This window comes from Melanaphis sacchari, unplaced genomic scaffold, assembly GCF_002803265.2.
Source record: "Melanaphis sacchari strain LSU unplaced genomic scaffold, SCAv2.0 Contig29_pilon_pilon, whole genome shotgun sequence".
Taxonomy (NCBI): domain Eukaryota; kingdom Metazoa; phylum Arthropoda; class Insecta; order Hemiptera; family Aphididae; genus Melanaphis; species Melanaphis sacchari.
Window position 1 is genome coordinate 367,043 of NW_020271172.1, and position 25,588 is coordinate 392,630.

The following is a 25,588-nucleotide window of genomic DNA, read 5'->3' on the forward strand; positions in this document are numbered from 1 at the left end:
CGAGTCGTTTGCGTTCCGTGTCGGCAAACGGCACAACGGCGCGCGACGGCGAAGAGGATCGCTCGCAACGGCCGAACGGCCGCGATAACGAGCGCGCGCACGCGGAACCTAACGCCCGACAAAGACGACCGCGACGACGACGACGACGACGACGGGGCGGGAGGCGGTGAAGAGTCGGCGGAGCGGGAGGTTAGCCGACCTTGCAGTCGTTTTGTACCATCGTCGCCGCCACCGCCGCTGCCGCCGCTGCCAAGATATCAACGCCGTTATTTTGACGGTCAGTCAGCCAACGAGCTGATATCGCCGTCGTCGCTGTCGCCCGGTCGTCCACCGCCGCGGCCCACGTGCCGGACGACTTGGCCACCCGACCACCTCATTTGCGCGTCCGCGGCCGGCGACGAGCAGTCAGTGTTCGAATCGCACTCGACGGTGCAGCAAGTTGTGTGTGTACATCGTCGTGTCATACTGCCGCAGCGGTGATTGGCGCGCGCACACGTGTTGCCGTCGGCGGGTGCGGTATAACGATAACGATATAATATCGTTTTAAAAAATATCAATTCATCGCCGTCGTCGTCGTCGTCGCATTTTGAGCGGACATTGAACAGAGAGAGGCGCTCCGACCTCCTGCTGCCGCCGTCAAGTCTTCCTCTGCGACAGCGCCGTTTTTGGGGCACTCGTAGCGCCGACTGCCGAGGTACCTACCTGACATTTACGAATAATATTGTACCAATACATCATAATATGATCATTTTATATGTACGGATGTTATAAGTTCTCATTGGGTGGGCATTTTCAATTGTTTTTACACGAACTCGACGGGACCGTCGTTCGGGACCAGTTCGTGTTAAAATTATATTTTCTGGCCGTATCGATAAAACGATAATATGATTCAAAAAATTTGTTTGAGTTTTGTGTTGACCAAAAAATTCGTGTAATTCGAAGTAATAATAAACTCACCTTAAAGTATAGATCTCTCCGAGACCGGAACACTCATTCGATTTATCTAATAATTTGTTTTAATCGAATTCGTGTTAACGAGGGAGTACTGTAACTTGATAAATTATTCTTAAATTTTTCCATTAAAAAAGCTGTCAGTTAAGCTAGTTAAATTCTCGAATTAATTAGAAAATTAATATATTAATTAGCGCCCAACTTAATGCCCTGAATCTTTGGTATAATACAACGATTATCGACTACGACGTATTCGTTTGTCGTTCGTGTCGGTGTTGCGTCTATTATTTAGAATTATTTGACCAACGTTCTATCTAAATTAAGAATATTATCTGTGAACGTGGTTTTTTACAATATTTTAATTTTTAAGCGACCTATGAGTATGTAAATTATTACAATCTAAAAATGCTCAATGTATCGACAGAAATATCCATACCTACGAGTTTTGATAACGGATGAATAACTCTGATGCGTATTACAGTTATATGAATAAAATTCGTTTCGCTGAATGCAAATTTACTGTACAAGACAGAGACAACACACCCAAGTTCGAAGTCTTCTCAAGTATAAATTTACTGATAGTAATGCAGAACCTTTATGTGTAGTATTATGTTATTTAGTGTAGGATAATATAGCAATTAATTATTTCGATAATATTTTATTATTTTACATTTATTTTATAGGACCACGATGATAATAATATCATTACCGTTTTTATCCGCAGTTTATAGTCCTCGGTCACGGCAATCGTGATCGGTAGAAATACGATCAATGATAATAATAATATTTAATAATAAAATATTTCAATACCGATAATTTCAACTACAATTTAAATTTTTTCCGGTTTAGTAATATTATACACGATTTATTTTACTCCTTTAGTCATTTGGACTATTTAGAGGAAATGAAAATATATACATACTCTGATATTCACAGTTTTTGGTAAAACATCCATGTTTTAGAAAGTAATGCAACTGCTATTTAGATATTACATTACATTATTATTATTTATTATTCAGTGTACTTTCCCAAAATGATTAATGATCTTTCCAAAGAACTTTCTTCAACGTTGTTTATATACTGACAATGGTTGCTTATCAATTTATTTTATCTTCATAAAAAAATTAAGAACAAAACACTTGCATGTACATTTAATTTAAAATAACTTAAAATTTAATTTTCATATTGAATGCATTAATTAAATCCATTATTTACCAAGACACCTTTGGTTTTTGAGTTATTTGATACTTTATCACCAACAATTTAAGATAATAAGTTAATAATTATATTCTTTATAAGTTTCAATTATAGTAAGTGTAGTCCAAAGTTATAATGTTATACATTTTAGCGATCAAGAATATGTATTTTATGACTAAATAATTGATAGTAAAACCAACTAACCATCTAATTATTTTAAATACATTACGTTTCATAGAAACTTCTAAGGCTCTAAAAATTAACTATAAAATATAAATTATTATTATAGCAAATGTAGTTAGTAACAATTTAAGCAATAATACGTGTTATAAAATGTAGTTATGTTATTTAATATTTTAAAACATTATTGATTCAAAACGGACTCTTTTTCTTGCTAAATATAACAATCTATTTTCATTTCAACGCATAAATAGATCTTATTAGTTATTAGTGTTATTACTTATTACATTAAACGGTAGTATGGATTAAAAAAAAAAAAAGTTTTAGATTCTTTGTAAATTGTATTATTTTATTTAAGGCTTGATGAACGACTTAAAGACATTTTTGGAAATAACTTTATCTACATTTAAGTTAAAATTATAAAATGTTATATACCTATCCAATAATGAATTACAATATTTTTAAATAAATAAATGGAAAAAATTGTTAATAAATAATATGTAAGTAGATATAATAAAACATTAAAATTTATTTTCAATATCAAAATCATATCATCGGATCAATCGGTAAATAGAATGAAAATGAATTTAGTAAAATAATATTATGCATTACGTGACAGTGGTAGAATGTTGACATGTATGCGTGTTTACAGAAATTAGTATCTCTATTAAGCCTTAAGATCAGTAACTAGATTAAGAGATACACACGTCTCTAGGTCTTGTATAATATGTAAAGGGTCCCTAGCTTCAAACTAAATACAAATCATATTAAATGATAATCTGTACTTTTTACCGTGTTTTCAGCTATTGTTTGTTTTCAGAATATATTTTATAATGTATTTTCCTCGAATAGCGATGGATAACGATAGCATAAACAATAATAATTGTTATTGTACATACATCGAAAATTCTCCTATGACTGAAAATATTTTATCTATTTGATCAAAATTAATTAAACCTAATACACTTATAAATGCATATAAGAATGTTTAATATATTAATATTATCATATTATTTTATAAAAATATAATAGACGTACTTATCTTTGTAATGTCTGAAACAAAATAGTACCATGGTAGAACAGAGAAAAGGAAAAAAGAAAAAAAATATTTTGAAAAATATTGTTTTTAAGTTTCAAGTAATAAGTAATTACAAATTACTATTTTAATTAATAGAAATATATCATACAAAAGTAATATTGATTTAAAAAACAAATTTTAAAATTAAATAGGTATGTACTTATGAACACAATTATTACAATGATTACTTTTATGATTCGTTTTCTTAATTCTGGATACATTTTTTATGTAAGCACTTAGCACATAAATACGCATACCAATCTTAACGATATTGGATTCATATTGCATTTTAAGTAGGTATTCATTAAATCTGTCCAGAGTTTATATTTACATTAAAAGTATATCCCGAATTAAAAAAATAATTAATAATTATACAATTTATTATTTTAATTGTGTTTGTAATTTGTATTATATATTTGAACTAAAAATAATAAATTGATAGATTAATTTTAACCTGAGTGAAATCGGATAAAACAGCTAGTTATAATAAATTTGAATAATGTTAAACGTGAAAAAAAAAATGTGTAAAACTTAAATAATACACTAATTTTATTATTTCTAGTAATGTATGATCGCATTTTTATAAGACTTTCGAGAAATTTTTATTGAATGATTACAATTTTTAAAATTAACAAAATTTTTGAATTAATAATTAGAGTTATTTATACATTAATTTAATTAATTTAATCAATTACTTTCACAAACATTAACTTTAAGCCTTTAAGGTATTATTGTATTTAATAATCAGCATTTTGTATTTTAACCTTAATAATAACAAAATTCATCCAAATATTAAATATTTAATTTTAATATACATAATTTAGAATTTGATTGTGGGTAATATGTATAAACAAAATCTATTAATTTTTAATAGGAAGTATCATGTCGTCATACATTTTTATAACGATGTGCATTCTACAGCCATATAGTGTACCTAATATGGTACATAATAATATAATGTGGTTACTTGGTTAATTTTATTATGTTCTCTACTTCTTAGTTCTTATTATTACTATAGCTGTAATCGAATAAAACATACCGTCAGAAGTGATGCAATCACTCTTTATTCAGACTTTACGCTCAATACACTTATATTATAGACTGAGTGAATAACACATTAAATTTGTTACATTTTTTATATATAGAGGATAATCAATGAAATAAAAGTAGCAAACCTACTTACTAGCTAATTATTTATTATCGAACTATTGTTTCGTCATGATAAATTTTAAACGAATATTAATTTTGGTTCCGACTGTTCTGAGTATTATATAAAAATAATGTCATTAATATAATTATTAATGACGTAAAATACAGTTTTAAGTTCTAAGTATAAATTTTTACTCGTTTATCGTTTTTAATTAATTTAGTAATACTCAATAGATATCTAGAAAAAGTATACGATAAAAACTGTTATATAAGCTTTAATGTTAGAAATAATGAGATTGAATAATAGTTTAAATCGGCTTTCTTCATCAGTATTTCTGAAATTTCTTAAGTATTTTTATGAGGTTGAAAAAAAATTTCATTAGTCGTTATTTACTATAATTCTGTAGTTACGATCAGTTAAGCTAGTATATTATGGAAAGGTTTTAAGGTATCTAGAAGGAAAAATTGTATTTCCAAATATATGGAATATTTAAATGTCTACGTTATTTATACATTTTATAAGCATTTTTAATATTATTATAGAGCGAATTGACCTAATATAAAACTTAAAGGTTTGAATGTCAGATTTTTTTTTTTGATTTTTTAATTTAAATAGCTATATTTAAGTATTTTTAATTTATAATATTTTTTTATACTAGTATCTTGCTTAAAAATTAAAATATTGAAAAGAAAAAAATTGACGTTAATACGTAAAAAAATAATGCTCATACCTTTGAATTTTGTATTAGAGCAATAAATCACTCTACAATATCAAAACCAACAATATTCAATAAATTCTGATGAATGTTAATTATTAATTTCATACGTTTGTAAGACAGAGATGACACATGCATAGATAAAATCTTTTTAAAGTAATATAGTTGTATCATACATATTACATAGTATATCTAATATATATTACATTACAATTAATAGCATGTATTAATTATGCGATTATGAATATATAAGTAGAAACACCTTGATAATATCGTATAATATAATATTACTGTTTGAAACGCATATAAATATAATAAATATATAGGTACAATTATTTTGGGTACACGGCGTACACGCACATCAACCCACCCGTTCACCCGAATACAAACACGCTGCCACCGCTTCTGTCGGTCGGTCGATGCCGCCTGATTAATAATTTATTAATCCAGTTTTGATGGTCGCTATTATTGTTATTTCAACACACGCCGTCGCCGTGTGCTACATCGTAATCAGTATAATAATAATGATACAGAATGGTTATTTTTTATAGCCATATATAGGTGTTTCCAGAAATCAAAAAATTTTTCTGTGCAGTTTTCTAATCGCAGATTACACATTATTCTACTGAAAACGATGATATTTGTTTATTTTATTATGACATTCAAAAAAAATAAATGCGATTGTTTTAAATATTTGACTTAATTTTGAAAATTAAACATAAATAGGTAATTTCGAAGTGGGGAAGAGACGCTGAATCCTATAGGTAGAACTAGAGCTTTATTTTTAGGAATACAGAAATTTGCCAAATATGTAACCATTTAGGTTAGGTTACGTTACTATATAACTAAGCTACATTTTTTTATCTTAAATTCTCATCATGATAAAAAATAAGTAAGAATACATACATAATAAATACAAATGCATTAAAAATAATAATATTAATTTAATAATAAATAAATAAAAAAAATTACAATTATGATTAATGTTATATTGTTAAGCTAAAAATGTTTATACTAATTACTTAAATTAAGTACCTAACCAAACGGTATTGCCCATATTCATTAGAATCATCACTTGTATGGTTTTGTATTAATTTTTTTTTAAAATAATTTTAATGTTTCTACCTAGTTTTTTTTGTTATGATTAATTGAAATATGAATTGAATTTGTAATGTAATATGAAGCTCATATTTAGAGTTAAAGTAATGATATTAAAAAAAAATTCAGAATTTGCTGACTGTAATTGGGAACCAATGTGGAAGTGTTATTAAATATTTTAAAATAATAATGCTTATTATTTATTTGTAATTTAAATTTTGATAATGATAGAACGGTAATATTATCTAATAATTTTGATTTTTTTTTTTATCTTCTTCATGACAATATTAAGTTTGGACCATAAACAATTCGACAGGATTTAATAAGAAAAAAAATGCATGTTAGAGAGGAGCGAGCGTGTCCCTTACAGTACAATGTCACATCGTTACATAAAGGACATATTAAAAAGCTACAAAAAAATTCGAATTGTCGAGTGCAAGACACGATAATAATCAGTATTAGCACCTATACGCATATAGGTCCATATATAGGTATTATGTGTGTCTAAAATAATGAAAAGAAAAATAAAACCTTGACGATATTCGTATAACAGACCCCGAATATATACATATTATACAATACTAAGTATCTGTTAATGTCACATCTACTTAGGTATACGGAGTATTATATCGCCGTACACCCGTGAAAATCAAAGCACTGCACTTCGCCAAGCGCGATCGATGACTCGGCCGTCGGGGGGTGATGGTCACAAGATACATAAGGTCGTTTTGGCGCGGGGTTGGAAACATGATCGATTCTCGTGTCATTATTCAATTTATTATGAAATATGCACACACATTATTATTTGAATGTGTTCGTGTGTGCGTGTGTGTGTATGTAATATCGTTGTCGTTACTATAACGCCACCGTCGGCCGTCACAACTTGCGCGCAAGTGAAGTGACTATAAGTGAGTGTGTTGTTGTGCTTGTGCGCGAGTGGCAATGACTCGGCTGCGGCGGCGGCGGCGGCGACGGACAGTGGAGGTGGAGGCGACGGCGTGGGGGCATAGTCGTCCTCGGTTAGAGCGCTATCGCCGTCGCCTCCGCGAAAAATCAGCAAAAATGTATACGTGTGCGTACAAGACAATCATCGCAGCACGTGTAGGTACGCCTACCTACGACGCGGTCGTGTACGATATTAATATTTAATAACATTATAATATAGTTGTGCGTGGGCGGTGCGGCGTAGGGGACGAAACACGAAAATCGTTCGTGCCGAGGTATGGTATTTATGATATATACGATCGATGGAGGTGAGACCAGTCGAACGGATAATAAATATGTACGTACACAATATGATAAAATAATATTATAACAAGCGATTCGTCAGGCTGCAAAGCATCTGCAGCGTATTCAATAGGAATAAAGCGTAGGTAGGTAGGTACCTACGTACCGAGTCCGAGTGCAAATACAATATTGCCATGTATATAAGTACTATTTATACCTCACACGTTTATTGCACTGTTCTGTCGCGTATATCTATCGTCGGGGTACATTTGCAAACGATTTCCACATTGATATATTATACTTAATTCGAACGCGTATGTATATTGTACAGTTAGATTTTAAGTAAACTTTTATAATTCCACCGGTACCTATATTATTATGTATTGTCAACTCCGTCACACATTGCTTAACAATAGATTAGATTAAGTTATTATCGCCTAACGACCAACCGATTTTACGTCGTCGTTTGACTTAAATTATTTTTTCACCAATATTCCGTCTCCTATCACTTTATGTATTATTTAAAAAATGTAAATCACAAAGTCCAGCAGTTTAGCAGATGATTTCCATTTATTTTTATAACCAAAACAATTCAGAAATGTTATATACTTATATACAAGTTTTCTTCTATTAAATGGACTCTGATGGACGATTTTAACAATTTCTGTTAAATTATTGTTAATATTTCCTTTCTCTGACTTGATATAACAATTTTTAATAGAGCGCTATTGCCGTTATATTACTATCTACTCGTTATATTTATATACATTTTTGTGTGGTTTCACATTGTTTCAAAACGAATTTTCATCATTAAAACAGTTATTCTGAGTATTCACTACAGTTTTATGGTTACTAAAATATTTTTGAAATTGAGTTAAAAAAAAATTATTTATTTTGAGTAAAAATAGAACAATAAGTACTTGAGTTAAGAAAATGTGATCATAAAATAATAGTATTATGCAATTCACGTGACAGGGCAATACAGCGAATAATAGTTATTATTTGTCTGTCATCGTTTGCATAACCTTCGTACGATGAATGAGTTAAAATAAATGCTTATGAAATAACTGTCACGTATAAAATGTAATGATAACCTAATATATTATAAATTTATAAATGTTGTATAAAATTTATATTGATTAACAGTTGGGTGTTTTGGATCAGAATAATTGTTGATAAGACATCAGTGGCGTAACCGATAGATTTTATTAATTATTATTCCGTTTTAAAAATAATTGTAATTTATTGATTTCAATTTCGCCGTTAATTGTAACGACCCCAATCAGATATCGTCTTACTCGGTGTGACTATTATTATACTATCATATTATACGACAATATAATTTATTATGGACATCGTCGACCTCGACTCTATATGAATATCATAGAAAACGGCGTAAACGATTGTACAGAAACTATATACGTCGTACCTACTGTGCGTTTTGTTATTTTTAATCGTATTCATACCATATTTTATTATGTTTTAGTCTAATTAAATCAATTAAAATATTATATTACGCAGTTATCCGATCAAACTAACTATGGTATCATCGATATAATATTTGCATGCCTTAAAAAAAAAAAAAATTATTATTTATTATTATGGTATTGTTTTCTTCAGTAGCGTTCACAATAATGTTATGATGACGTACTGCGACAAGGACGCGTGACGTTTCATTAAAATCACGCGGCGTTACGCACCGTGGAATCCTGTTACTACCTATATAGTGTATTTTTATATAGGCACACTCGACAAATACATGTGCACGGCATTCGTCAAAACTCGCTGCTCCTCATGAACTTTGAAGAGTGTCATTATGTCACTTATAACAATTATTGAGCTATTATTATTATTATTGTGCAGAGTCGTACTTACGGTAAACCGATACAATATTAAAATCTTTTATATTTTTTTAACGGATTCTCTGATGTATACCTTATGTATACCTTATGAATCTTATGATATTTCAAAAATCTGTACCAACAAATTGTTTGTAAACTACAATATTTCCTGTTTTAATAGTTTTTGTTTTGAGTCTCGTAAAGAAAAGAATTACAGTAAAAAAAATTCATTATTGCTTAATATATAATAATATGTTATGTTTTTCATTATGCCAAATGCTTAATTGTTAATAATACAATGAGACCTAAGCTGCAATATATATAATATTAGTTAATACGGTTAGGAAATTGTAGGAATCATATCTTTTTTATATTTGTACTTATTACTAACCAATCTATAGAAACTCATTTTATACAATAACGAGATTAAATATCAAAATTTTAAATGCATAATTTTAAATTTTTCGACAATTTTAGAAAAAATTGTATATTATTTCTTCATTTTTAAGCATGACTATAAATATTTTGTAAGAAATTGTTGCTTTGTATATTTTACATCGGATTATTTTTCATAGGTATTTTCTTTTGTTAAAGATTTTTACGAAGTTTCAATTAATTATTCCACTAGATACCATGAAAAAAAATTTTGATAATACGAGTACCATGTTTTTATTCCTCCCTGGTATATGCCACGATGACGCTTTTTATTTTTTATTTAACCTATTTTATTCGATTTTAATTGTAATTAGGTGGTTTATTTTAATAAAAAAAATATGAATAATAATTCATATTATACTTATGCAATATGTACCTATAGCAATATACTATAATATTATTAACAGTTAATTTAATTTAAATACCTATATTTTTATAATTATATTTCAGATTTTGTATTTACATATATTAATCGATTTTAACTTCTATAACTTTTGAGCCTTAGTAATATATATATACATAAAATGTATCATACAAATTAATAATAAAGAGAAATTTAACAAATTAAATGAAAGTATTATTTTAATGAAACCAATTACAACATTACATTTTATTTTAAAGAAAATTAAGTTAGTCAATAGTTTATACTTCTTTCTAAAAGTTTGGCATGTAAATCCCAACAAGTTGTTTCATGGTTTCTTTTTTATCTGGATTTATGTTTAGTTGTTATAATTATTTTACATACTTACCATTACAGTATGAAAATTTTATTAAAATATTCTATTCCGTCGGAAACGGCCACCTACGTAGTGTACGAACCAGTATATGTATAACCTCCCTTTACATTATAAATTATAATAATACTACGTTGGTGGTAAATAGTAAAAGGAATTGCGTGTTTATTCCATTCACCGCGATAATAATCGTTCCATGAAAATTGTATTTATTACTCAACTAATTAACCGTATAGTATGACTGAACACAACTATCAGTACCACCATCACACAAACGTGGTGTATTTCTGCTATTATAGTTATTTCACGATATAAATCGTTTTAGATAACTAGTATTTATATTTTTTAATATTTAACTGAACAACATTTTAGTGGGAGAGAGTAGCTCAATGGTAATGATGATATGTGTATCCGATATCCATAAAAATCTACGGTTATTAATAGTATTTAATAATACTATTTATTTTCAATTATTATTTTAATAATATTAGAAAACCATAAATCAGCGGTTCCCAAACTTTTTCAACCTCGGAGCCTTTTTTTTAAGGAGAAGTTTCTCGTGGAGCCCCGAGAAATATTTAACGTTCATATATATATTCGTTTTAAATAATTTAAACAATTTTAAAATTATTACATTTTTGTGTAATAATGAACGGAGCACTTGAGAAACCATTGCGGAGCCCCAAGGGCTCCGCGGAGCACAGTTTGGGAACCGCTGCCATAAATGATAATTATTACAATTAAAATTCTCATATAATATAACATATTTTCTGAAGATTGGATACGGGAAGATAAGACATATATATTATAGTTGAATGCAATTATTGCAAAGACTACAATAATTATTGTACATAATTTAAAGTAACGAGAAAGAGCTTTCAAATTTTTTTTCACCGGTGAATCGTAAAAAGTTAAGTGAAAAATTTTTCTTGGTGGCTATACCACATGAAATCATATATTTTTAAAATTATTTATCGTTAATTACTTTTTTAGCATATACCAAATAATGTGTATTATTTGTGAATATTTTTAAATAAATCGTTAAAATATAATATTTTTCGAAAGTAATGATTAAGAAGTTTTTCTCTTTTTGACTTATATAAAAAAAAACAAATAAAATGGTAATTATTGGGGTAGTTTAGAAATCAAAAGTATGCAATGAGTAATAATTATCTTAACATGACTGTTTGAAATAAAGTTTAGGGACCGGCTACAAGTTCCATGATATTATGTTTCTTTAAATTATATCGACTACTGTAATCAACTTTAATAAGTCACCGTAACTGTAGTAATTGTGCTACTAAATTGTATAAGATATTGAGTTTATATAACATTACTTCAATAAATTATTATAATATTATAAACCTAGTAGGTTATCGATCAGAGTAGATTCTTATTCATTTCTGTAGTTTGAGGCCAAAAATTAATCGTGTTGGTGTATCTATATGATTACTGGAAGGTAGTACATAAAAATTTCACAAAACAAATTTTAGTGTAGGAAGCATACAACATTTTAAGGTCAGAGTTTTATACGGTTATGATGTAAAGTCTTTATAGGTTCATATTTTATTTAAATCTGTTTGAGTTACTGATTAATGGTAGCAAGTATTTAGTGTTTTATTTTATAAGTGTGTTGTGGTTTTTTTAGAATACGAAAATCGGCGACAGCTGCATCCGCAACAGTCCACTCAGCTTTTGTTGTAAGTACTTGCGCAAAACGGTAGTAGCGAAGACGACGAAACGCGCGACATCTGCAGACAGAGTAGATCACCGTGATCATGGCGTCGTCGCCTTTGCGGGCTCCGGCGGCGGCTGGTCAACCGCAATCAAGATTGATGGACATGCAAGTGAGTGATGGCAAAAACGTGCTAGTTGTCTATATTATTTATTGTAAATTTGTTTCAGTATAACGTAAATTACACGGCCTTTGAGGATAAATTTTAATAATTATAAAATAAATATAAACCGAGACTGTTTCTCTTTTTATGCGTGATTCTGTGGTTTAGATAGAAAATTTTAAATTTACATGGTCTTTTACTCTCGATATTTTTGTGTGAAAATACACTTACATATACGGAGAAGAGTGATTGTAGTCGTTTGGTAGGTTTCTTAGGGAAATACTTGAAAAATTTAATTTGAAGATATCATGTTTAATGAAGTATCGTTCTTAAAAATATAAAAACGTAAGAGCTTTTTACATTGTTTTTTTTTTTTTATTAAATTTTGTGACATATACTGGTAAATATAAAAAAAAAAACGACTAACTAACTATTCTAGTAGCATTAGTAGCAGTCATTATAGTTGTGTCAACATGTTGTTTATGTATATATTTACTTTTTTTAATTATCCAAAAATCAACTGAAAAAATGGGTATAATCTGTAAAATGTTTTTAATTTAAATTTTGATTTTTCTTGAAGATGCGAAAATTAGTCTTAATTCATTCGTAATTATTCAAAAAATAAACGCCAAACAGATAGTTTATTATTAAGCTCGTAAATAAATACTATCTCATAATAATTAATTTTTATAGGTATTAAACGTTAAAATAGTATTATTCTCGCATTGACGGTATTATAATTTATACTTATATTGAACGTTTGAATGGCCAATAAAATATAATATGCATCTATATAGTTGATAGAAAATAAACAATTACTAAAAACTCTTCCGTATATAAACGGGTGTATATATACATACAATCGAGCCAATGCCAAACCCGCCTTCTAGGACCGTGGATTGCACAGATTATAACAGTATATTATGTTTCGCTACAACCATGTTACGCCGTTTTGCAGAAAAAGTTCCAGGAGAAGCATTTGGCCAATTTGGCGTCCATCAAAGGCAACGTCACTGGACCAACAAAACTATCAACTACTTCGCCGACCAAGACTACCGGAAGCGGTGATTTGCCTGTGCCACCTGTTCGGCGGATCGTCGGCGCCATCCCCGCTGTACAACCACAGCAGCGCAGACCGGCTGGATCCGGTGATTCTGTTGTACAGGTCGACGTAAAAGGAAAGGTACGTTATAAACGTAATATTTTTTCTATTACCTATTTATAATAATATAATATGTTCCTCGTACGTGTGATGAATGCCGAAGATAAAAATGGCTAACATATAGATGAACTCAACTAGATGCACAGTCGATATATTACCGAAAGGGGGTTTTTTCATTTCGTTTAAACAAAATCGATTATCGAGTTAGCCCGTTATCTAAAGATCACATATAATATTATTACCATCATATTGGTAGATGACTGTTTACAGTACGCAATAAATAGGTAACTTTATAATAATATATTATAGTAAAATCGCCTGTAGCATACACTGTAGTATTTCTCACGTGTTAATATTCTTGAAAAAAATTATAATTTATAAATCGAAATTAATTATGCGAGATCCTCTATATTATGTTTTATTAAATAATTAAATCTAAAGAAGTTCAGTACCGAAAATTGTCATAAATTATATTAAAATAATTTTAAAAGCTATGTATATAACATAGTTTTATATTAAAATTAAATATGTTATTTATAAAAAATTGATCATAGTATTAAGTAAACAGAAATATTATACATATCTAACAACATTCGACCGTTGAATTATATGAACTATGAAGAGAAGTGAGATGTATGTAAAGTAGTAAATTAGATATAAAAATACATACAATTTAATTTACTGGCTATATTTTTTGAAGGCATGGATGGAAATTTTATAATATTATGTAGGCACATTTTTTCGCGGATTATTTAGCACAAAACCATAGTATTATAGAAGGGAGATCCTTCTATAGTCAATATTGACAATCACAATAATGTTTAAAGAATATATTTCATGTATTGGACAGTGGACACCTGTAACAAGTTACTATTTAATAGTATGTTGGTTTTTGTAAGCGGAGTTATAACCCGTACAAGATAAGTTAATTTATCTTATTAAAGTTTTTAATTTGTATACCCATGTTGATGAACAATTTTACATATTTTTTATGGCAATTTACAAACATAATAATGTTTTAAGTATGAAATTTTCTCATAATATTCGTTTTATATCATTATAGGATTTATAAATTATATCGGATTGATATAGTACGATAATGTAAAAACCACTATACTTTAATATATGAAAAATATATTTTATGTTCGCACGCTATCATCGAATGAAATGGATTGCTGTTGTGCTGTGCGAACAATATGATACGATTATTATCGCACAATTATTATTATGGTTATTACGATTTATATTACTAGTATAGGTAGCTAATAGTTAATACCACTGGCGCCGATATCCATCTGAAATATACATATTATGGTAAATTATTTCATTGATTTTTTTGTTTATTAAAATAAACCACAACATTGATGTAATAAATTCATAAATTCAAGTCTCATCAGCCTTTCATTAATAAAATATTATATTATTAATATCCCAATATTGGTGTCGCCGTACCGAATATTAACCGTATACATATATCTAGCACGGAATAACGGTGGCGGTGTCGTCAACGTATCAAAACGATTAGTTTACTTATTTTGTTATTAATCGATTATCAAATGATTTGTCTACATTTATATCACTAGTTTCACCATAATAAATACAAATATAATAGTAAAATAGTATACAATTGTATGTGTACAAGTGTGTGTGTGTATCCTGACGCATTACGAGTAATCTAAAGCACATATTGACATATCTATATTGTATCTAATAATAGCAGTAATAAAACATTTTATTTTTAATTATTTTATATCAATTATTTGGCGATAGTTTTACTACTAAAACCACGTGGCTCGTATTTCAAATAATTATAGTTAAAACACCCACGAGGCTATGTAATAAAACACTCATTTCTGGTGTCTCATCGCGTGCTGTTACCGTTTGGGCTCACATTTGTGTACTAATAGCCTACAGACAAAGACAGAACGATACGGTAGATGGGAATGAGGTAGATGGCTTCTTATTTCATGGGTGCCCTATACTTTTGACGCTTTACCATCGAATTAGTATATACAGCGAACACGTAACGTTATATGTTATATTAGTAGCGTAATCAAAAATCTGCGGCTTAATTTTTTAAATATAAATAGGTAGCGCGCTAGGCATTTGCGGCATACCTACTTGAAATCGTCGCACCCAATACCTCGCTACTCACTCCACCGTTCGCTAAAATCCTGCTCATTTTCTATCTTTTTAAGTCTCGTGATCGACTACCGTACTACAAGTTGTATTCGACAATCGAAACAACTTGTAGGCTGTAGTACACGTTTTATTTCACACATCCGCGTATAACTTATCAAACTTAAAGTCGTATACAGCAATAAGTTTCGGTTCATCTCTCGTGGCGACGATGAAATCCACCAAACCCGTACGGCCAAGCCCGATAGGTTTAATGCACTTACAAACCGGCATATATATGTATGATATACGACGAGGTTTGTGCGATCGTATACGTCAAATCGATTGGCGTACGGAAATCCGTCGTATATCCAATCGATAGTTTCACTGCAGTCTGATTAACTCGATTATCACCCGACCCGGCGCGAAGGTACGACAGCTGTTTGCCGAGCGGAGTCAACAGCAGCAGCAGCAAGGGATGGGCTACCAGCACCACCAGCAATTGCGGCGGCAACGGCGGCGGAGCCTGACGGGCCGCGACCGGTCTCGGCCCCTCAGACCACTGTCCGGCGGCGACGACGACGACGACCCGCTCTGCAAGACCGTCTGCTTTACCGCCCCGTCGATGGTGGGTGGCGCCGACCTGGTGGGCATCAGCAGCGCGAACGGCGGCGACGTGCGCGGCGAGCTGCTCGCGCTGTTCGGCCGGCTGCCCAACCTGGGCGGACAGCTCCTGTCGGAATCGTTTCGCGGGAAAGCCGGAAAAATGAAAGCCGCCCAGTCGGCGCCCGAGCTCAAGTGGTTACTCGACGGCAACAGCGGCGGCGGCGGCGGCGGAGGCGGCCCACGGCCTGCTCCGGCGCCGCAGCCACCCGCGCCGGAAAAACGGGGCGGGGGCGCGAGACTGGCGGCGGCGGCTACTGGGGCGGCTACTGGTGGCGGCGGCGGCGGCGGCGGTGACAGTGACGGTGACGGTGACGACGACGACGACGACGACGACAACAACGACGGTGGCGACTACGATCAACGGCACCAACAGGTCATTATCGTCGCAGTTACGACACGGGCACGCTGCATACGCATGCGCAACACATAAGATAATTTGATGTTGTTTAAAAAATGTTTCATGAGATAATAGATATACCGTTTGACCCGTTAGCGCTTCGTAGCTATACAATAACACAAAGTCAAACGAACACGTAATTATTATTATTTACAACAGTAGTGGCGCGTTATATTACGCGGGTGTCGTGACACGGTAAAAGTAGTAACCCACGGCGTGTAGTTCAGTGGCGTCACAAGTTTAGCCGAGACCCGAAATGATGTAGGTACAAGTATAAAATAATACACTTACAATTAATTACGTTTACAATCGCGTACACGCCGAGTACAGAGTTTTGGGGAGCAGCTCATCTGTGGGAGTGTACCTATACTATAGTGTATAGACGATGCACAGGAAAAATCGGTAGTCATAGTCGCCCGCCCTACCCCCGCCTTGTCGTTAAAAGTCTTCCAGGCCCCTAAAAAACGAACGAGAAAAATTATCGTACACTTTTTCATTCGTGAATATTGTCCAATCTACACCCGCAGAGGATCCCAAACTTCTTTTTATGGTGGTAGATTTTGCGCTATGGAGTCTATAGCATACTTTTTTGGTAAAATTGATAGTATTTTTATTGAATAAACGTCATGATGACAGCTGAGTATAGACAATAAAAAAAATGTACAGTCGTTTTATACTCCAAAATGACCAATAAATTATAAAATTAATCTGTGTTAGGTGAGTTACGTCGACGTCAGACTATAGCCTATAATTACCATTGACCTTTAGGTAAGTTAATGTTGTCACAAACAATATTAATTAATAATAAATAATAATATGTTTAACTTAAAAGCTTCTTCTTAATCGTTAAGGGGGTTGGACCGTAGTATATTTTAAGGAATAATATTTAGGCTGTGTCAATTTGTAAATAGTAAATGAACATAAGTTTGTGTAATACCACTTTTGGTAAAATATAATTTTCGCATGTGCACGTACATTTCATTATGTTGCGATAAATAACATACACATAGATATATTTTTGTTTCAATAACTATAAAATCTACTAAAAGTAGTAATATTTCTTAAAGTTTGATTGTAATTTTGAAAGTAAAAAAACCTATTGAATTCATAAATTTTCTGATCAGGATATTTAGAAATCATTCTGTGTATTATGTTCAAAGTAAAAACAAATTTAATGCAATTATTTCACTGAAATTTAGAACAATATAATGTTTTAAGGCTTTTTTTAAAATCGAAAATCAATTTCCCATTTAGCCTAGAAACTTTGTCAAAGAATTCATGCATTATTAAAAATTAAGATTGGATATTACGAAGAATGTGTAATTTTTTCACTGCTTATCGGTGTAAAACGTATGAAAAATACACGTGTTGCTATTTTTTTAATTCTAACCATACATGATGGTGCTACTTACAATTTTTTTTTTTTTAATACCATAGTATATATTGAAAATATAATCTATTATTTCTACTCAGGCTTAAGCAATTATTAATTAATAAATAAATCAAGGGATATTTATTTTTTCGTTTTCATTTCAAGTCTGATCCACCAAAGCTATATAGTACGTATTTCTCGACGAACAAAAGTACCTCCCGTCTCCTCCAAAAATAAACGATAAACCAGAATGTTGTAATTATATTGTTGAATTATATGCACTTTTGCTCGTTTACTAGTTTTCTGGAATTTCTTGTATACATTAATTTCAAGTACCTATTTTAGTTTACGATTTTGTACTTATTATACGTATTTTAAGTATTTTTTGATGGACATTTTACGAATGTTTAATAGATATAAATCAATGAAACGTGATTGAAAATTGTTTATATATGTAAATATCTTTTAAAGAATATTTGTGACGCCACTTGTAAGTAGGTAGTTATTTTTTGTATGTATGTGAACTTATTGATAAGGTTTTTTTTTAATTTAATAATTAGGTTAACTAATAAATCGACACGGAACTTAAAACACTTGAATACCAGTGAAATTGCACCTTACACCATCGACGATAAAATCTATAACAGGTATAAAACTACCTCCGAAAAATTATATATAATTTAAAAATATTATTTTTAGTTATTTGGTAGTAAAGTTTGTATCGCACTTAACCACTTAATTTGGTTACTAAGATTTTTTTGTTTAATATTATAGCTATATGTTTCGTTAAGCTTGCAGCTATTCAATACATTTTAATTTGTTGTACATAATATAATATTAAATATTTTATGTTTTTGTAATAATTTTGATACAATTTAATATTATTTGCAAATTTTTAAATACAGTATTTATTTAATTGCTGTTGTTTTGTGGATTTAATATTTGAAAGTATATTTTTTATTTTTTTATTACATGTATAAAAACTATAAACTATAGTAAAGTGTATTTTAATTCTTTTTTTATTTGTTTATTGTTTGTAGATAGATGTAGGTATATTGTGTTTTTAAAATGTGATTTTATTTTATAAAACAGTATTTTTAATCGTTTAAAAGTTTATTGTTTAAGCATTTATACCATAGCTTTATATTGTAATCAATATTTTGAATATTTTTAATGCCATAACTGCTTTGCTCTAATTGTTATTACCAACTACAATGTTAGTGTCTTTTTATTGATATAAATATGCATACTATTCATATTGTTATGTTTGACTAACTTAACTTAAATTCAACTTAAAGTATATTAAATATTATATCGTGAACTTGTAAACGTATAATTATATTTTAATTAGACTATAAAATAATTTGGTATTGAATTTATAGTTTATTTGTGATTTGTCGGAGTTGGCATTATTAACAGTTGAAATTTAGCATTGTACGTACTTAAATATTTGAATTTTCTTAAAAAAATAAAATAGGTACTGAATACTGACCAAATACGTCGCATGTTATGATACAGTTATCAATTTTAATGTAGTTTGCATTTAATTTTCTTTATCGGACTTCTATACATAGTTATACATTTTATTACTTAGTACATGCCGTAATACGTAGAAAATAGTAATAGAGTTGTAAAATTGTTATTATTATTCATTATAATATTATTACAAGACGTTTAATTGGAATGTTAAGTAGGTAGTATCAAAAATAGCACAGTGTTTAATGCATGATGTACGTGTGTACGTGTGTCATAATATTATTATTTTGTGAGTTTATAACAGTAGGTAGTTATAAAAACTTAATATACGAACATAATAATGATATGCATACGATATAAATAATAATAAGTACTCCACCCATTAAGCTATAAGCAAGAATATACTTAGTAAATTTTGAAATAAATGTATATCCTTATCTACTTCCTTCAAAAATATTTTATTGTTTTTAATTTTAGAGATCGTAGATTGTCATATTTATTCATTTTTAATAAAATACAATAATAATATTAATAGTAATGATAGTCTCGAGTAAAAAATGTTATCTTGAAATCGGTTTTATAATGTGATTTTTTTCTGTTGAATTTTACAAATATACCTATTAGTGTACAGCGTACTTTTTAGTAACTAAAAATTATTTAACAATCAATAATTGGTGTATAGGCAAGGATTTTAATCAACAATTAATTTTGCAATGATACGATTAACTTTTTTTTAATAGTTTGTTTATTTTTTTTTTTATTAAAACAAATCGAGAACTTATAGTTAAGTATAAACTTCAGTAGGTAGGTATGTACAATTTTACAAATATTACATTTTTTAAACAGTTTATAATATAATTGAATAAAAAAAATAAAAAACATTGGTACAAAAAATAGGTTTCAGTTGTTTTCAAATAATAATTTACTAATAAAAAGAAATAGTAGGTATTTATAGTTATTTTCAAATCTTTAAATTTTATTTTATTATCTTGTAAATCAACTTATCCTATATATTATATATAATTTTATAACTTGTTTGTATTCTTTGTCTAAATAATCTTATTCCTCAAAATAATTTACTAATATATTGTTAGGTATGATGCAGGATTACTATTACGTCTTTAATATTTATTTTTATTTTACGTGAATAAAACGAAAATTGAAAACATATAATTATATAAACTAAAAAGATAAAGTGATTGAAAATTAATTTTGATTTTGATTTAAGATACAGATATTTTGAGAGAGTATATTTTAAATGATACGTATTTGAGCGTTTGAAAAGTACCTGTACTACCTACTCGTATTGTGATTGCGTGTGGCTTGCACTGAAAATGTAAATAAAAAAAAAAAATTTTCAAAATTTACGTCTATTTAAGTTTGAAAATTTTAAAAACGCATTCAAAACTGTAGTGTTCTTACATATTATGACTCAAACGATGACGTGCAAATTGTCTAACGTTTTCCGTTTTTCCGCAGTTGCAGCGACCGGCGGCTCGAATAAATAGCAAGACCGCTACGGTGACGAAAAAACCATTGGCCACGGTCAACGGTAACGTGGGCGGCGGTGCCGGCGGCGTGGGCCGCGTCGCTAACAAAAAGCCGATGGCCCCGTCCAACGACTCCAACAGGTTGCTGTTGCCGCCCGTCGTGCAGCCGACAGTGATCAACGCGATAGCGGCGGGCGCCGGTGCGGCCGCGGCGTTGGCCAGCGTCAGCGCGGCCACGGCGGCCGGTGCTCAGAAGCCGTTGGTCAGGGCGGCCAAATTGCCGCAAAAGCCGGCGGCTCCGCGGCGCGTGGCGCCGCTGCCGGCCAAGACCTCCCCGCGGCCGCCGCCGGTCGTCAAGCGCGCTACGCCAGCCGCGGCGTCGCCCCGACCTCAACCCGCCAAGCAGCAGCTGTCCGCGGACAGGGGCCCGCCCGCCAAAGGCATGGCCCGCTGTCCGCTGTGCGCCAGGGACTTTGCGGAGGACCGGCTGCCCAAGCACGAGCAGGTGTGCCGGCGCACGCGTGACCGGGACCGCAAGCGCAAGGTGTTCGACACGAGCAAAAAGCGGCTGGAAGCCGTGGCCGCCGAGGCCGGCGTTGACGTTTCGTCGTTCAAGAAAAAGGTCAGTAACTATTACGTGGTGCCCACGTCTACGGTGTACAGCTTATCCTTTCGCGTGTAAATCACGGTTTGTAAAAAAACCGATAAAAAGAACCACTTAGACTACGGTCACGGTTGTAGCCCATAAGCGCAAAATATGATCCAAACGCAACCCAAAAGCGCAAAAATAAATATTCCGTAAGCGCAAATAAATTTTACAAAAAATAAAGTATTCTTTATTAAAAATCATAGTTATCTATGATAATATACCTATACCATTTAAAACATGTTTTAATTAAAAATAAATCAAAAGTCATATAGTACTAATCTATATAGTTATAAGTTATAACTTTAATGTATATTAACTATCAAGTCAATACTCAATAGTACCATTTGATATAAGTTTATACTGTATAGTTTTTAATGACTATAATGTATATATCGTATAATCATCTCAAATGATTATCAACCTTCATCAACATGATTTGTTACGATAAAATACGATACTATAGTTGATAACACTAAACTTCAACTGAACTTAATCACTGTTGATGTATCTTTGAATTATAAAAATACTATGTGTTTAATTAAAACGAATAATTTAACTTAATAATTAATAATTTTAAAATGAAACTTATAGCGTAACGGACACAATATTTATTTTTGCGCTTTTATCCCACCACTAAGGTACAAAAGCGTAAAATGAATTCGCGCTTTTGATCTATTGAAAAATATTGACAATTTGCACTTTTGAGTTTCACCGACGTCACAGCCCACAGGTGCAATGGGTAGACTAGAAATCAAATTTTTCAACGTAGACAATATTTAGATATTGCGTCATATAGCGTTATTATAATTAACTGTAGAATTATATTGTTTGTCGTCATCCTCATGACGATCGATAGACTAAAGATTAGGTTAGGTGTATGCAAAAAAGAGTCACAGGAGCGGAAGTGAGCAAGTCAACGGAAAAAAAAACCCGAGTTAGATAATTTAAGTATAGTTATTATTTGCAAATACAAAAAACACATAGGACTCGATATCCTTATGAGACATTGTTTTTAAAATTAACAGAGAGAAGCTCTGCAGTTTATTGCAGTAAATACCACATACCTTAACTGTTTGATTTATTATAGGTATATAGTATATACCTAAGTTAACTGGAAAATGGACGAATTATTTAAATTTAAGAAACATACACTTTTTAAACACTTTTCCATCACATCTGTTGCTACCACGTAGTTAAAAAGAATTACTTTAAACCGTTCGTGTATATACGATCGCAATAAAATATAGTTTACGCGTCTTGCGTTTTCACCAACCCATTCTACCCGACGCTTACCTCGTTCCTAGTGACTAGTGCTGTAGTGCGAAACTTCTGGACCACTCCCCACGGTATGCCATCCGAATCGAGTGCGTCCCATATCTAGTCACCCGTGACCCACCATAATCCACCACGGCGGACCTAATGCGTGCGTTTCGTTTTACGTGCAGAGCCAAAAGGAGGACCAGCGAGTCGCTGAGAAACTCCAGAAGAAGAAGGACGCGTGGCGCCGAAAACACGACCAGCTTGTGCGCAACGTGCGGGCCGCGCGAGCTGTGCAGCGGCACCTGGCCGCGGGCGGTTCGGTTAAGGACTTACCGCCGGAACTGGAGAACGCGACGGCTGACCAGGACGACGAGGTCGACTCGGACCTGGTAAAGTGTCCGCACTGCGGACGGACGTTCAACGAGGCTTCTGCGGAGAGGCACATACCTTTGTGCGCCGACCGGCAACGGAACGCGGCCGCCCGGATGCAGAACAAGAAACGGTGAATTTCACCGTTTTCACCGTTGCCGCCACCATAACAACAGTATTATTTTTATTATTATTAATATATATGTATATTAATTATTATAGTAAGTCGGATTCACACTGCACTATGACAATTCGTATTCCGTTTGCTTAAGAATATATCAGTGCACTATATATTTGTTTTCCCTTACTGGACTACACATGACATAGAAAAAACTCATTTTAAACATTGTCTCTAAAAATTTAAAACTCGCTTAAATCGACATTTTATTGTATTTAAGAATATAAAGACCATTAAATCAATAAGTATAGACAATTTTAAAATTATTTTATAATACTTTATTTAATTTATACAAAAAATGGTTGGTTATTAAATGAGACAAAAATCAATAAGATTCTATTTTTCCACAGTTATTCGTTTTACAAATTTTTTTTTTTAAGAAATTTTAAACAAAATAGTTTTTAATTAATAAATTAAAAATATAAAATTATATATTTATAATTAGATAGTATCCTATACGCCGATTATTTATGAAGTACATGAATAAAACGAAAAACACATAATTTAAAATATAAGCAATTTATTGACCCCATGATATTATATAATTCTATATAGTCACTGTATCGAGCGATCAAACCTTAAAAAACCACTTTTCTTCCTATCTTATTTATTATATAATATCATAGTATAATCTAATTTAACTTATTACTTAAATATCGAATGCATAATGCAATAGCACCTATTACAATATCATGAATAAAAATAATTAAAATTACAATTCAATATTAGAATATTACATTATACAATTTATGGTTTACTAAATTAATTAAAATAATATGTGTAAACATTTATTTAAAAGCTTTGTATGAGAATAACTATTTTCAAAATTAATCGCGTTTCTATTTACTTCATATCATCCAATATTATTTTATAACTATGAAAATAATTACATATTTATTCTAAGATATTGCATTATAGGTAGATAGATACATCACGTTATAAAATTACATCTACGCTATACATAAGTTAATAATTGATGACTGAATACCAATAATACGAAATGATTAAAATAATTTGAGAAATTAACATTGTGTGGCAAAATGAGACGATAGTAAAATATGAATAAAAAAAGGAATTTGACTAATATTATGTTATCTATCGTGTTTAATTTACGCTCAAACGAGTAGTTGAGCGATAAATAATCTGATGTTGTAAAGATGTACGTAAATAATTAGTTATAATCTTAGTAAATGTGTCTAAACTAAGACTGTCCACAAATATACATTTTCATTTGTCAATACAATTTGTAAAGAAATTTATTAAATTTTTGAAGTATATTAAAAAAACGGATAAATTAGTAATATTTTAAAATTTTTAAGTTATAGTTATATGATATTTTTTTCTTAACTAGAAATTTTATATCTAAGGTGTATTTTGAATTTTCTTTTTCTATGTTGTGTTTGTAAAATATGTATTGTATGATATAGTACTATTCATTGTATTTATTTATTATTATTACTGTTAATTCATTAATAGTATAAAAAAAAAAAAACTTAAAAAACAGATTGTATCTGTTACCGTTGTAATACAATACTCAATAATATTTTTTTATAATTTTCAGATATATCTATTAAACAAGAATATTAATGACAAGTACAGCAGTGATAAACTCAATACCTATTACCTGCACTGTGGTCATTTACGTCCAACTTGAATCTACCTACATATAGACATATAGTTTATAAGCTCAATAATATTGAGTCAATATTATATTACTGCGTATCATATTTTATCACTATACAGTAAACAAATTGTTAAAAAATCGAATTATTATAAAATGTCAAACGTACAAAAAGTACAAAATGTTTACACATTTTTTAGTCAAATTATGTATAATGTATGACTATAAGTCGAAATAATATAATACCGAATCTAAATGTACCTTGAACTGTGAAAATTTGAATGAGATTTTAAAATGTATAATATTATCTCAATGGAAAACCACCTTCGTCATAGAACATATTGTGTATTGTATTATATAGCCTAAAATAGTAGAATTTATGTATT

The 25,588-nt window shown here is 30.9% G+C and overlaps 1 protein-coding gene across 3 annotated transcripts; it reads left to right on the plus strand.

The window, feature by feature from the left end:
* Positions 1-306: 306 nt before the first annotated feature.
* On the plus strand, positions 307-25,357 carry LOC112595756 (protein piccolo-like). Of its 3 annotated transcripts, XM_025341060.1 has the most exons (7): positions 307-694; positions 12,255-12,453; positions 13,403-13,627; positions 16,155-16,763; positions 21,115-21,747; positions 23,220-23,578; positions 25,143-25,357. In XM_025341060.1, the coding sequence occupies exons 2-6, from the start codon at positions 12,385-12,387 to the stop codon at positions 23,538-23,540; spliced, it is 1,857 nt and encodes a 618-aa protein (XP_025196845.1). In that variant the 5' UTR covers positions 307-694; positions 12,255-12,384; the 3' UTR covers positions 23,541-23,578; positions 25,143-25,357. The 3 variants fall into 3 exon arrangements, with proteins under 3 accessions (XP_025196845.1, XP_025196843.1, XP_025196844.1); XM_025341058.1 differs by lacking the exon at positions 16,155-16,763 and having other exon boundaries at positions 317-694; XM_025341059.1 differs by lacking the exons at positions 307-694; positions 16,155-16,763 and adding an exon at positions 7,450-7,651.
* The last annotated feature ends 231 nt before the right edge of the window (positions 25,358-25,588 follow it).